General features: G+C 44.3%; 1 protein-coding gene across 2 annotated transcripts in view; it reads right to left on the bottom strand.

Moving 5' to 3' along the window:
* The window catches only part of MRAP (melanocortin 2 receptor accessory protein), a 63,594-nt gene that overhangs the window by 23,858 nt on the left and 23,949 nt on the right, over window positions 1–15,787 (bottom strand). The window contains exons 3-5 of one of the 2 annotated variants that reach the window (XM_073617118.1): window positions 15,609–15,692; window positions 11,770–11,961; window positions 4,348–4,447 (exon numbers count right to left, since the gene is read on the bottom strand). In XM_073617118.1, coding sequence (XP_073473219.1) covers window positions 4,348–4,447; window positions 11,770–11,961; window positions 15,609–15,657 — 341 coding nt within the window. In that variant the 5' untranslated portion in view covers window positions 15,658–15,692. The remainder of the gene's footprint in view (window positions 1–4,347; window positions 4,448–11,769; window positions 11,962–15,608; window positions 15,693–15,787) is intronic. The other variant, XM_073617119.1, reaches the window with a different exon arrangement.

The raw sequence follows: 15,787 nt of genomic DNA, 5'->3' as shown, positions 1-15,787 counted from the left end.
CAGAGCCACCAGTGCCATTTTCTATTTCTGAGTGAAAGAGAAATTGGTGCGGGTTCTGTGTTAAGTTAACAAAGGGATTGTAGCAGTTTTTACTTTAGAAAATTGCCGCAGATCCCCACCTGATTGTGCCTGGTCTACGGGTTGTGAATTGTCTGCCATAACCTGGTAGACAGCTCACAAGCCCCTCTCTGCCTGTGCAGTGAGAACCCTACATGGACAGAGCCTGCATGTAGGCAGGTGCACTCTGCTGTCTCCACTGCAGGTGGTGCTCAACTGCAGCAGCAATGCAGATGAGAGGAACTCATGAGGAACCTGGTTCCTCTAGTTTTCTTAGAGTCACTGGGGCAGCGGTCCGATTGGATGCTGGCTGCCCATGTAACTCTGGTGGCCATCTTGGGTATGGCATAGTCTATTTAAGACCCTGGCTTGAGGGTTTGGTGCGCTTGATGCGAGGAGAAAGTGTAGGGCAAGGTACCCCATCTGTTAGGAACCTCTCCTTACCATTAGTACTGTCCCTAACGAGGAGGGAAAGAGTAAGATTCATAACCTCTCTGGACCTCTGCCTGCTTGGGTTCAAGATGGCTAGTTTGCATTCTGCCCCAGATGCTGTCAGTTTGGCTGAAACCTACTTCCTACATGCTGTTGCAACTGTGAGTTTTCCCGGCTGGGCTGCCTTCCCACAGGTGTTTGTGAACTATCTTTACATTATTTCAATATAAGTTATTTCATCACACTGGGACTGTGTGCGTTATTTCCACCGCCGCCCCCAGTCAATGCAGGGTTAACAGCCTTCCTGCACTCTCTCGATCTCACCTGTAAGAGGCATCAGGCAGAGGGAGTTGGAGCAAGCATCTTCAGCTCTCCTACTCAGTATGCTGTGTCTCTGGCACAGACATGGCATCGAAAATGGAACAGATCACACCTAATTTACAAAGGGGCTCCATTTTCTTGGTTTAAAACAGGATTTCTCAACCAGGGATCCAGGCAACTCTAGGGTTCCTCCAGAGGTTGCTAGAGGTTCCTTAAGCAATGAGGAATTTCTACCTCTCAGATAAGTTCCTACTGAAACCATTGATCTTTTTAGCTGTCTATAAGGGAGTAATTCTTCCCATTGGCCACAAATGTAAGGAGCATTCCTCCCACTGATCACACTAATGTATCATGAGTTGTAGATTCATTTTTAACCACTTCTCACCCAGCCTATAGCAAAACGATGGCCGGGCGGTGTCTCTCCCGTTCTGACTAGACGTTATTTGATGTCTTTCAGAACAAGCTGCTTGTGCGCTCCCACAGGGGCCAACAGTGCGGTGATCGGTAGATCATGGTAAAGAGCCCATGACGTAGGCTCTTTACCATGTGATCAGCTGTGTCCAATCACAGCATGACTAGGAAGTGCCGGTTATTGGCATTCCTCTACTCATGCTGACAGAGCATGAGTAGAGGAGAGCCGATAAGCGGCTCTTCTGACAAAGGGGTTCTGCAACCCCATCAGCGATTCCCACCAGTGATGCCCATTAGTGCCCATAAAGGCTGCCTATAGGTGCCCATCAGTGCTACATATTAGTGCTGCCTCATCAGTGCACATCAGTAAAGGAGAAAACATATTTTTCCCCTTTTTCTCCCCCTTCTCTCTTTCCTCCTCTCTTCCCATTGCCTATCTTTCCTCTCCCTTTCCTTTCTTCTCTTCACTTCTCCTCGTCTCCTCACTATGATCCTTATCATTTCTCACTCTCCATCACTACACATTCCCCCATATTCCCTTTCCATTCCAGTGCACTTCATTCACTGGCTGTTTTTTCTCCAGCAGGTTCCCCCGCCTGGGGCCATTCACTTCTCCCATGCACCATACCTCCCATTCACCTCTTTCCCGTCACTACTTGGGGATATTGCCGCTGCTGGCTGCGCTGCCGGGTCGGGCCCCCTCAGCTCCGGGGAGTGGCATCCTTGGCCGGATTGTCTTGTGCGGCGATGATCTCTCCCATGCGCAGTCACTCTCATGTAAGTTTGTGGGACAAATGTATGGATATGTGTGGGGGTTTTCACATTTTCTGCATTTGCCCATGCATTTTTTCAGATAACCACCCATGTCCCTATTTTTCATCTTTTTAGATAACCAATACGGTTTTGCTCCTGATGAGCAACTTTAAGGTCCCGAAACGCGTAGAGCTAACAACTACCGTTACAACAGTGCATTCATGAACCTACCACGGCCGTTTCTCTTCACCAAGTATATTTACTCCTTTTTTCCCAAGTGATGCTTTAATGCATCCATTTTTGTTTTCCAGTATCATTTACACTGCAATTAATCACGCTCTGAAGTGACCCGTGCAACTGTAAAATATTGACATATATCTTCTAACAGAGTCATTATGTATGTTTTTAGATTATTTTTCCTACTTATCTTATCTTTACTATTATTTCTAATGGCGCTTTAATGCGCAAGCTACTTTAATGAGTATTCCCTGCAATGCAATTAATCATGTTATTACGTGACCCGTGTACTTGTAAAATACTGTTTTAAACCTTGGTTGGACAATGCATTTATATGTGATATGTAATTTGAGGTATTGATATGCAATTTATGTACTGAACTGTATACCCCCAACTTATGTTCTAAGAAATGACTCAATTAATAAACCATTTTCTAAATTCATTTCTCTAATGCATCCGTGTGCTTCACTCAAAGTCCCGCCCCTCAACCCCTTTATACATACTTATATGGGATGGAGGATGGGATCTGTACGGCCCCCCTTCCTCACACAAAGTCCCACCTTTTGTTATTTTCCTAATTTATATTTAAAGGGGTTGTAAACCTTCGTGTTTTTTCACCTTAATGCATCCTATGCATTAAGGTGAAAAAAGACCTTGCAGTGACCGGCCCCCCAGCCCCCCTGTTTTACTTACCTGAGCCCCGTAATTCTGTTGGCGGTGACGCTCTCTCCCTCTCTCCACGAGGTCCCGGCTCTTGATTGGATAGATTGATAGCAGCACAGCCATTGGCTCCTGCTGCTGGTGGTAACTAGCCTGGCTGATTGATAGGGGATTTACTAGCTTTTCCCTAACTCTGGATTTGATGCACCTCCCTCTTCTGTCACTGGGTGGCATTGTTGCCTGTGGCATTAGAATGACAAGGGCATAGTGAATTCAGACTAGGAGTGGATGGGTTCTCTCAGCCAATTGGCAGAGGTTTCTTTAGTCCCTTGGCCTGCTGGGAGAGCCTATTTATACAGGAGGAGTAAGTTGATCAGGGTTCTGGACGGCTGCCTGGGTTGGACGTGTGTCACAAGGCTCCGGGTTGCTAGGCCAGAAGCCTGAGGACTATCCCAGGAGCACCTGGCTGGTAGGCTGTCTGAGGCCAATCCAGGTTTGAGAGAAACAGCATGGGGTTGGGGCTTTTGGCCGGAGGCCCAACCAAGTTCCAGAGGTTCCACCGAACGGGGAACCGCATCGTTGCCAGCTGTGAGGGAGAAGCAGTTGCCACATGGGACAACCACTCTTGTTACCAGAGGCAAGTGAGGATCAAGGTGAGAGATAAAGGAGACACAGTTGCCATTATAGGAAAACCACTCTGGTTATCAGAGGCCAGTGTATGGAAGTCTGAAGAAGTGCCAGAGCAGCCTTATTCACCAGCCTTGGGATGGTGAACAAGTGGGAAAGCTTCAGCAGAGTGCCAAGCCAGGGACCCAGCAGGGTTAGTAGGGGTGACGCTTGAGCGGGTTAGCTGTAGAAGAGTTTAGGAGATCCGGTGACGACTGGAATCTTGATGTCTAGTGAGGGACTGGGTGCTCAGTGAGTGAAGATCTATAGTAAGATACTGTGAGATGTGAGAAAAGATCTAACAGGTTATTTTGAGTTATGTGTATGGATCTCTATTGACTGTTCAAAGTTCAGTTGCCAGAGGAGACAGCAGTTCTACAAATACTGTTGCTGCATCCAGCTTAAAGGCCCTTTACCTGTATAGCTGTCTCCATATTTTTGTCTCGGGGTCTGCCAATTGCTATTGCATCTGCCTAAGGGTGTCCTGGCCCTAAGCCTCTCTCCCTCAGTTCTTGTTAAGAGACAATAAATTGCATCCAAAAAGTGACTGGCGCCCATGTTTTCAACTTGCATTACACCCACCATGCCTAGTAACCCATACTATGAAGAAGGATGTCAGTTCTCCCTAACTCTGGAGGTCACCATTAGGCCTTTGGAGGTCGGGGATAGACAGGACAGGAAGTAATAGAAAATCTCCGAAGCAGAAATCTGGGTTGGAATAAAAACCCAAGGCTTCCTGGTCTGGATAAGCAGATAAAGCGATGACTGGGCTTGCACTTTATTACATGAAAAGTCTCTATGCCAACTTACTTAGATCGGGGAAGGTCTGTCCTGGATATGTAGCGCAAACAGAGGAAAAGGAACGCAGAAAAAGCAGCAAGGCCAACCCAGACTGCGATAACAAGTGAATCTGCAAAAACATAAAACACATGGACAGGAGTGATGTCATAGTCAGTCTTACCTTTCAATATGTCATTTTTTTCATTATTGACCATGTCATTCTAGGCTGTATTTAAGTAGTATTAAATCCCAAACCAAAAAAATATATTGTAATATATTGCAGCTTACATCAATCATCAGATGTGGCGGCATTTGTTTTTGTTTTTTATGGTTCCCTCTCTGTTTTCAATTGGTGATCTGGCCAGTAACACTCCTCCTGTATTAGGGTGTCCCCCACTCTGGATGAAGGAGCACAGGGAGCACCTTTTGGACAGCAGAATTTTCAATCTGTTGGGAGGAGAGTGTTAGATGTACTAGCAATTTTGATGCACTAACACATTGAAGCTGAACACTTTATAAGCATTTACAGCAAACAGTTTTGTTCCTTTTGAGATAAAAGTTTTACATAAATGAATAAAAGTTGGTCATTGTAAGCACCCCTGTCAGTGGTAAATGGTTTGTCTTGGCGCTACTTCCTATATGTGCAGGAGAGTTTGTTCTGTTGAAAAGCAACAGACTTGCTGGCCAGATCACCAGGTGAAAATAAAGGAAAGAAAGCTTGAAAAAGAAAACAAATGCAGCCATTACATCTAAGAACTGATGACTGCAATATAATGTTTGCTTTTTGGTTTAATACTGCTTTAAAGTATATCAATTATACAGTATATTTAGTCTAAGGTCTCGATTGTTTTCTACATTCACTATACATTGCACTTCATAGGTAATGGTCACAACATGTATAGATCTACTGTATGTAGTATGCATTACATATGTTATTCCCATTTTTATATTGTTTTTTTAGCTGTCATACACATTTATACAACGTATAATATTACACACACTGTGCTTTCTTTGTGTTGCCTTGTTGCTGATATATATAATCGGTACTGAAAAATTCCTGTTTTTATATTTTACACCCTCTCTAATTATGTAATTTGAGATTTACCAATTTGTACGGTCACATTTTGTATATATAATTATGTTCCTGGTAATAATCATAATAATCATGTTACTATATATATATACTGTATATAGATGTGAATCTGTTTGCATTTTAACCTAATGTTCCATGTATATTTTTTATGTCGTTTCTATGTGATATAGAGAATACTGGTGAAAAATTAGCTCTTGCTGCTTTTGCTATTTTGCCGTACTTACAATATGTCATGCAACCAGGGATCAGCACAAGATACTTTGAGGGCAACTAAAAGTGCAACACACAGAATTTGATGCTATTGTGCACAGTAACCAATCAGCTTCTATGTTTTATTGTCAAAGCTTAACCACTTCAATACTGGGCACTTTCACCCCCTTCCTGCTCAGGCCAATTTTGCGCTTTCAGCGCGGTCAAACAACACTGTGCCCAAATTCAATTTTTATCCCCTTTTTTTTTTTTTTTTTTTTTTTTTTTTTAGACAAATAGAGCTTTCTTTTGGTGGTATTTAATCACCACTGGGTTTTTTTATTTTTTGCTAAACAAATTTAACCACTTCCCGCCCGGCCTATAGCAGAATGACGGCCGCGCGGTGGTTCAGTTATCCTGACTGGGCGTCATATGACATCATGCAGGATAACAGTCGGCGCGCGCCCGTAGGAGCACGCCCATAGGGGCGCGCATCGCGGCGATCGGTGGTGCGCTGTGTCAGTGTGACACACCGTTACATCGATCTCGGTAAAGAGCCTCCGTCGGATCATGCAATCAGCCGTGTCCACGATGTAAACAGGAAGAGCCGGTGATCGGCTTTTTCTCACTCGCGTCTGACAGACGCGAGTAGAGGAGAGCCGATCGGCGGCTCTCCTGACGGGGGGTCTGTGCTGATTGTTTATCAGTGCAAACCCCCTCAAGTCCCTCCCAGGACCACCAGGATTGCCACCTCACTGGGCCACCAGGTATGCCCCCCCTAGACCACCAGGGAAATGCAAATCTGTGCCCAGGCAGCTGCAAATCAGTGCCCACTCACAATGCCTACCACTGCCAGTGCCACCAGGGATGCCCATCAGTGCCGCGTATCAGTGCCACGTATCAATGCCTATCAGTGCCCAGCAGTGCCGCCTATCAGTGCCACCCATAAGTACCCATCTATGCAGCCTTTCAGTGCCCACCAGTGCCACCTATGAGTGCCCATCAGTGCCGCCTATCAATGCCTATCAGTGCTGCATATCAGTGCCACCTATCAGTGCCGCATACCAGTGCCCATCAGTGCCGCATACCAGTGCCCATCAGTGCCGCATATCAGTGCCCATCGTCGGTGCCCGTCAGTGCCCGCTCATTGGTGCCACCTCATCGGTGCCGCTTTATCAGTGCCCATCAGTGAAGGAGAAAACTTACTTATTTACAAAATTTTATAACAGAAATAAAAGCAAAACTTTGATTGTTTTCAACATTTTCGGTCCTTTTTTTATTTGTTTAGCAAAAAATAAAATCCGCAGAGGTGATCAAATACCACCAAAAGAAAGCTCTATTTGTGGGAACAAAATGATAAAAATTCTGTTTGGGTACAGTGTTGTATGACCGCGCAATTCTCATTTAAACAGCGACAGCGCTGAAAGCTAAAAATTGGCTTGGGCAGGAAGGTGTATAAGTGCCCTGTATTGAAGTGGTTAAAAAAATGCCAACATTTTTGAAAGAACACAAAACCTTTTCCTAATGCCGCGTACACACGAGCGGACTTTACGGCGGACTTTGCCCGGCGGACTGGATTTCGTCGGACAATTCGATGTGTGTGGGCTCCAGCGGACTTTGTTTTCTCAAAAGTTGGACGGACTTAGATTTTAAACTTGTTTAAAATTTATCCGTTGAAATCGAGTCCGGTCGAAAAGTCCGCTCGTCTGTATGCTAGTTCGACGGACAAAAAGGCACGCTAGGGCAGCTATTGGCTACTGGCTATGAACTTCCTTGTTTTAGTCCGGTCGTACGTCATCACGTACGAATTCGACGGACTTTGGTGGATTGTGTGTAGGCAAGTCCGTTCATTCACAAAGTCCGTCGGAAAGTACGTCGAAAAATCCGCCGGGCAAAGTCCGCCGTAAAGTCCGACCGTGTGTACGCGGCATTAGTGTCTGTTATAAAATTTAGCAAAAATAATTTTTTCTACTTCACTGATGGGCGCTGAAGGGGCTGCACTGATGAGGAGGCACTAATATGCTGCACTAATGGGCACTGATAACCTGAACTGATCTGCGCTGGCACTGCCCTGATTATCAGTGTAAGCAATTTACTCACTGTGTGCTGTCAGCCTTGCCAGTTATCTGTTCTCCTATCCTCACATAGAGACAGCGTGTGAGGAAAGGAATGCGAGTAACTGGCAAGTCTGTTTACATGTGACTATCTGTGAATGGACACCCTCCCCGAACTGGAGAGCCCCGCTGTAGCTGTCTTTTGGCTATAGCGTTGGCAGCAGTGGTGACCTGTCCATTAGGGGCGCCTGGGCGCTGCCCCCTCTATCCACGCTGCCCCCCTATATGGTGGATAGAGGGGTGGTGCCCGGGCGCCCCTAATGGACAGGCCACCACTACTGCCAATGCTATAGCCAAAGGACAGCTACAGCTATGGCCGCCACCCCCTATTTATGCATCCGGCCCCTTTCAGGACGCTGGGCGTCTGAATTACAGCAGCGGGGGGTGTTTTTTATGAAGCACCTGATTAGAGCCATAGGCTCTATTAGGCTTCAAGATAGGGCGGGCTCGGAGCGCAGAGCATTGCGCCATGAGCCCACCCAGGTGTTGCAACAGCGAATGAATATTCACTGTTGTAACACTGATCCTCAGTCAGGATCTGGCAACAGTAGGACCTGCTTGATGTATCAGGTTTTGGCAGATGTTGGACAGTTAAAGCACATGTCTTGAAAATGTATTGGTGTGAGTTCTGGATCTAAAATCCAGCCTGTGCATGCAACAAGCAAATATTACTGCCCCCATGTACATATAAAACGATGAACTATACACAGAAACAAAGGTTTTTAAAACATTAAGCTTCATGCACATGGCTGTACAGGGCACAGAGACTGCGTATTGCCTGCCCCAGGACCCACTGCTGCAGTGTACAGCCATCCACTGAGGAGAACAGGAGGAGCAGACTGGCTGTACATGGTTGTATGCCAGGGTTTGCATGCTCAATGACAAGTGCTCTGCATGCACACTAACTTCTTTTGGGGCATACATCAGTGTGCATGCAGGCAGAGACAGTGCCAACATAAGACTGCTTAGGCAGCCGCCTTAAGCCACCTTGCTAGGGATTTTTAAATACCTATCTTCTGTTCCCTGGCGCTGCTCCCTCTCTCCTCTCCAGATTTGCCTCACCTGCCAGCTGCCTGTGGCCGGTGATTGCATGGCCCCACCCCCTCATTGCACACAGCTGTCTGGTGGCAGTGTGGCATGGCTCAGGTTTTTGGTGCTGTGTGGTGTCCTTAGTGCTGTGCCCCATCACATTGGACGGTGGATGGATGGGTGGACCCACCCTCTTATTACACGCACTATTCGGGGTCATTTTGGCTGGGATTTTGGGTGCAGCATTGCGTCCTTCACCATCGGGGGGTGCATCTTCGCCTGTGTGGAAAGGGAAGCTCGCCCCTGCATGCGGGTGTTTTTACGCAAGCCCCCACATACAACCGCATATAGCTGCCCTCTCTAATGCAATTCAATTTGTGGCTGTATGCAGTGGCAGAGGGTCCCAGTGATGTTATTACATAGGCTCTGCACACTGTATGGCATTGTGCATGAAGCCTAACACATACTGTATTGACAAAACTGATTATTTGAAGGTGATTTGATTAGTGTTGGGGTACCTTTATGAAGCTTTGCTTTAAGCACCGATGGTTCAGTGATTAAAGCTACCAGCCTCAAGCTCTTGGTAATGGATTGTTCTTTGGAGTGTTACTTTTGAATATTATTTGTTATTAGCACAGCTATTTATGGCAATGTCCTTGTAATGTATTTCAAACTGTTGTGGGGTTCAGAGACAGAAGAACGTACAGGTTTAGGACCGAATAAAGCTGGCTATACACTAGGCGATTTTGAAACAAACATTTGTATCAACATTCATACAAAAATTCTTTTTACATTCGATGACTGGTGGATTGTCATTTGACCGTACTTCAAAATTTGTTTGCTTTCAACCATTAATTTTAGAATAAATGTAATTTCCAAAACAAAAGCCATCATCAACCATTATCATCGTGGTCAAAAAATGAACATTGATTTGATCCCACTAGCACATTGAAAAATTAACGAATGTTCCTAAACCAAATTGTATGGCCAGCTTTAGAGAGGGATTCGGGACCAAGGTGATTGACATAGATAATGGAGATAAAATGAGGGACAGAGGGATTTGGGCGCAAATAAGGGAGAGAGAGAGAGATCCAAGACCAAATGAAGGGCAGAGGGAATAAGGATTAAATTAAGGACAAAGGTAATTGGGGAAAAATGAGAAACAAGGCGATTTGGGACACTAAGATGGACAAGAGGAATTTTGAACCAAATGCTGGGGGATTTTGGAAAAAAATAGCCAAAGCAATTTGGTATGGAGGAATTCAGGGCCAGATAAACGATGGGGGGATTTGAAATCAAATGAGGGAAAGAGAGATTTGGGATGAAAAGAGGGAAAGAGTGAAATCAGGATCAAGTAAGAGGAAGATTTGGCACCAATGACTTACATAAATTGGATAAAATGAGGGACAGAGGGATTTGGGACCAAATAAGGGAGAGAGAAAGAGACCTGGGACCAAATCAGGGACTTGGGATCAAATTAGGGAGTAAAGTAATTTGGGAAAAATAGGCGATGGAAAAATTTAGGACCATATTAAGGAGTGGAGAGATTTGGAACCAAATGAGGAACAAAGGCTATTGGGAAAAAAATTGAGACCAAGCTGTGACAGGAGTCACTTTAGGCAGGGGGCTGGTGGAACCCAGAATCCCTTGGAGAGGTTGGGAAACCCTTGCTTTAGCTCCCCATGCACCTCCTATGTCTAAGTTACCCTGTGTCTATTAGGGGCACAGGGTGACCAAGAAAATAATGGACATTAAGAATGTGGCTTGGATTACTTAAAATGGAACAGTAATATTTATCCACAATATCTCCCAGGAAATATACAAAGACTATTCCTGGTTGGTTTGTTTCTGAACTATACATGTTAATTGAAAGAGCTGGTCACCTTGGCTTCTGGAGCCGGACAGTCTGCTACTGGGGACTCCTGCTATTGTCCATTTAATAAGGTGTCCTGTGTTTATACTTAGATAATGTTAAACTGTTTGTATTGTTAGGGTAATATGATCAGAAGGGGGGAGGGGATGTCCTCCTGGTGTATATATTTGTGTGAGTTTGTTCCAATAAACATTCCATGTTCAAACTGTGTAACTGAGCTAGTCTCACCTGGTTTCTAGTTATAATATCTGATAGCTGATGTTCAGACTGGAGGAGGCTGTGTACTGACAAAAGCACTCAAGCGGAGTGCGACGGGGTTCCGTTACACAAGCATTTTAGGGTGGCACAGTGGTGTAGTGGATAGCACTTTCGCCTAGCAGTAAGAAGGGTCGCTGGTTCGAATCCCGGCCACAACACTACCTGCCTGGAGTTTGCATGTTCTCCCTGTGCCTGCGTGGGTTTCCTCTGGGTACTCCGGTTTCCTCCCACACTCCAAAGACATTCTGGTAGGTTAATTGGATCCTGTCTAAATTGTCCCTAGTATGTATGAATGTGAGTTAGGGACCTTAGATTGTAAGCTCCTTGAGGGTAGGGACTGATGTGAATGTACAATGTATATGTAAAGCGCTGCGTAAATTGACAGCGCTATATAAGTACCTGAAATAAATAAATAAATAATAGGATCGAGGGATTTGGGACCAAATGAAAGATGGGGGATTTGGGATCATATGAGGGAAACAGAGATTTTGGATCAAATGAGAGGTAGAATTCGATTTGGACCAAGACTTGACATAGATAACCCGGATAAAGTGATGAGACAGAGGGATTTGGGAGCAAATGAGGGACAGAAGGAACTGGGACCAAGTAGGGAGGGAGAGAGAGACAGATCTAGGACCAAATGATGGACGGGGAATTGGAAAAAAAATGAGACAGAGTGATCTGAGACAAAAAGAGGGGCAGAGGGATTTTAGATCAAATGAGGAATGGGGGGGGGGGGGTTAGGGCCATATTAGGAACAGATGGAATTGGGAAAAATGAGAGACTGAGGGTTTTAGGATCAAATGAGAGAAGGAAATATTTGGAACGCAATGAGGGACGGAGGAAATTGGGATAAAATGAGAGACAAAGGGACAAAAAAAACAACTACTACTCACATTTGTTGGCCTTCAGTTGGCTTTCATCAAATGAGACTGGATCGACATAATCATAGTAATATTCGTATGTCACTGTATAGTTGTCAGTTTTATTTTGCAAGTTTTCCATTTTGGCGCAGAGCCCACTGCTCACATTATGGACCAGTTCTGTGCCCGTGAATGTTCCTGGTCCGCCGTCAGTTCCTGCAGTGACTAGAAAGAATACTGTATTTTTTTGTGAGTTTACGTAGACCGCAGAGCTCTTGAACAGTTATTTACTTTCTAACCCCCTCCCTCCACTGCATAGATACAAATCTAAGATAAACACAGGGAATGGGTCAGTGTATAGAGGAAATCAGAGGGTACATAGTGATCTCATGTCAATGCACAAATAATAAAATGAGTCGGTGGGGACATTATGAATGATCAGAAAATGACAAAACATACATGTTTTATAAATGGTCATTTATTTTAGATGGGAGAAAGCACAGCTAGATTTCTTAAAGCCATTCAGTCCTTTAAATGAAACTATGAATAAAAGACATCCCAACAAAGAAGATGGTAAATAATTACCACTTCTTCTGCCCACACCAACCATTGCCAATGTACCAATGTACCAATACAAGACACAGTAGTGACATAGGGACTAGCGGGAGGAATCACTGAGTATAGAGGGGAAACAGAAGATTGATTGACACTTATTTATTTTATTATTTATTTATCTATTTTATTATTTATTTATGACACTTTTGGAAGTGTCAGTTTCTGACGAGTCATGTGACAATTCTCCATTACATCTGTATGAGGCAGTGCAGGCAAAAGGAGAGGTAATTGCCTCACCACCCATGCAAAGTCTTCTGTAGGAAAGGGTCTTTTCTGACCATAAACATCCTCCTTTCTACCATGTGATATAGAAACATAGAAGAGTGATGACAGAAAAAAGACCAAGTGATCCATCAAGTCTGCCCCAATTTTTTTATTTACCGTATATACTCGAGTATAAGCCGACCCGAATATAATCCGAGGCACCTAATTTTACCACAAAAAACTGGGAAAACGTATTGACTCGAGTATAAGCCTAGGGTGAGAAATGTGCAGCTACTGTAAGTGGAAAGGAGGGTCAACAATACCCATTTGCATGCCTCACTCTGCCCATTTGCAGCCATAGGTCTCCTGAACTTCAAACTCGGTAGTTGAGGGTTCCTAGATGCCCCCTAGCTGCAGTCAAAATTTGGGGTCTTTGGACCCAAAGGGTCCCGAAATGACATTGCTGCAGATGGACACAGTTGACCGACTTTGGGGCCCCGTATCTTGGGGTCACTTGGTGCTAGGAACCCCAAATTTGGTGTGCAAACCCACTAGCACTACAACATATCCAAAACTGGGGTTCCTATCACCAAGTGGCCCCGAGATACAGGGCCCCAAAGTCGTTTCGGAAAATGTCAAGCACTTTTCTGCAGCAGAGAATGACATTTTCCGAAGCAACTTTGGGGCCCTGTATCTCGGGACCACTTGGTGCTAGGAACCCCAGCCTGGATATGTTGTAGTGCTAGTTCCACTGGGTTTGCACACCAAATTTGGGGTTCCTAGCACCAAGTGGCCCAGAGATACGGGGCCCCAAAGTCGGTTCGGAAAATGTCATTCTCTGCTGCAGAAAAGTGCTTGACTTGAGTATAAGCCGAGGGGGGCATTTTCAGCACAAAAAAATGTGCTGAAAACCTCGGCTTATACTCGAGTATATACGGGTATATATGTTTTATTTTTACTTTTTTTTTGTCTGAGTATAGATCTAGGTTTGTTCCAAGTATTTTTTAATTCACTTACTATTGACTGCCATTCTATCTATGCTAGAATGTCTAATTCCAAGCATCAACTACTCTTCTGGAAAAATATTACTTTCTGAGATTAGTTATGAAGTTTGAGGTCCCTGTTCTTGATCTTGGCTACATCTTGAAAATGCTGCCATCCTAAATCTTATTCTATTTACACCATGATGTATTTAAAAGTTTTAGTCATGTCTCCTCTTTCCCTTCTTACCTCCAGACTGTACATATCAAGTTCCTGAAGTCTCTCCTGACATGTTTCATCCCCCATTTTTTGCCCATCTGTGGACTGTTCTGTCTTCTCTATATATATTTGTTATTAAGGTCTCCAGAACTGGAAACAGTATTCTAAATGAGGTCTCACTAAAGATCTATTTAGAAGATCTTTATGTCCCAGGCCATGCTGCCTTTCTGTAGCCTGTCACAGAAGAAACATATGGTGCCATTGTTGTTTTGGAAAGTGCAGGTTCCAGAATCCCCTATCATCTTTTATTAACCTAACATTAGAAACATTTTTCCATGTTAAGGTCGTGCATGCTAAGTGAAGTGTAAATATAAGGTCTCATGCACACTGGGAGTTTAGCTCTGGTGTATGGGGCTCTGGCGTTTTGCTGCAGGTGGAGAACATAGGTGTCCCAATCCCTTCCACAGGTAAACCAATTAGGGCAGTATTCACCGAGGGACAGATGACCAGAATGCAAGAAGTTTGCATCTTTGGCATTTGTCCCTGGGCCCATACTGTCTTAAAAGTTTGTACTGCTAAGTGCACTGTCCAGCCTCAGCAGCTGTCAGACTTCCATAGAGTTTTACAGGCTGTTGGCAGCAGGGCTGGATGGGGCACTTATGCCCTCTGCCTGTAGCTAAGTGCTGGGGAACCATGCGATGGGACTAAATGCCCAGTGTGTATGGAGCCTAACACTTCCAGAAATCACAGTACTCCCCTTAACTATGCCTTAATGTTCCTTTCTCTTCAAAAGGACAGCCATCTTGTTAGGCATCATCCACGTTCCGGACTGAGATGCTGGCTTAGAGATAAAGCAATTATATAAACTCTTGTGCCTCTGAAGTTCTTGGCTTTGTTCACAAATGCCTGACACAGAATGGCTGAAACCAAATGTTTGTTAATGGCACCCAAACCACATCTCACAAATGCAGCGCGTTTGTGGCCACCAAACTGCATGGTACCACAGTAGCACGTGGTTTGATGCAGCGTGATCTGAAAAAGTAGTGCTTTTGGCAGCCCAATAAATGAATAGACTGTCAAAATTGGAACATACGCGTTCCAAAGTGAATCAGCCCTAAAAGGTGGAGTTAGCTTTTAATATACACGTTTAAGGAGATTGCATAACACTAAACAAAGGTTGTTCTTTAAAGAGCCTTCCTGGCCAACAAGTTAAATATAAATAAAAAAAACATAGCATATACAATTGTTACACAAGCCATATTGTAATTTATTGTTATCAAAAATTTACTTTCCTTTTCAATCTTCAGCACTGTAATTTTTCGTAAACTTGTAATGCAATATGGCAACGCCCCCAGAAATGTAATTTCTTGGTTGTGTGATTGGCTCACTGATTTTCCCAGAAGTCTGCACTAGGATACAAGTAAAATTTTAGGCAAGGGTTAAATATTTCTAAAAGAATGCAGGCCCCTGCAACTCTTCTCATTAACACATTGAAAGTGCACCAGATGATTATTATATACCAGACGCGCCCATTCAGAATCAGTATGCAAAGGACATGGTACAACAATCAGGTATCTCTTCAGAGCAAAAATTGACTTTTAATGACTAGAGTTTAGTAAGTTGACTATATCAGGTTTCACTGTAATTAGACTACACAGATTGGAGGTGGAGTTGAGAATCTGTTAACTGCAGAACCGTAGGCTGAAGGTTAGGTGTTCCAGGAACAGAACCCAAAAGAACTGATACAGTGTGGTGGTCTAGGGTATTGGTTCTCAACTGTATTGATACGGTTCTAAATTCTTCCACACCTTCTGTACCCCAATAAAAAATAGTAAAAAAAGTTTTATACTCACACATTATGGGAACACAAAACATGTATTGAAATTCTGGAAGACTCCACATGTGGCTGGGGGTTCTCTACAGCAGACTTGGTGATCCTGTAGGGGATGAGGGAGAAACTGTGAGGGATTGGGTCTCTGGAGGGGGCTGGGGGCTCTCTAGGATGCTGGGGGTATTGCAGAGGCAATGTGGG

This window comes from Aquarana catesbeiana, linkage group LG02 (assembly GCF_042186555.1).
Source record: "Aquarana catesbeiana isolate 2022-GZ linkage group LG02, ASM4218655v1, whole genome shotgun sequence".
NCBI classification, from domain to species: domain Eukaryota; kingdom Metazoa; phylum Chordata; class Amphibia; order Anura; family Ranidae; genus Aquarana; species Aquarana catesbeiana.
Note: the sequence above shows the minus strand (reverse complement) of the source record. Positions and strands in the feature narration are given on the sequence as shown.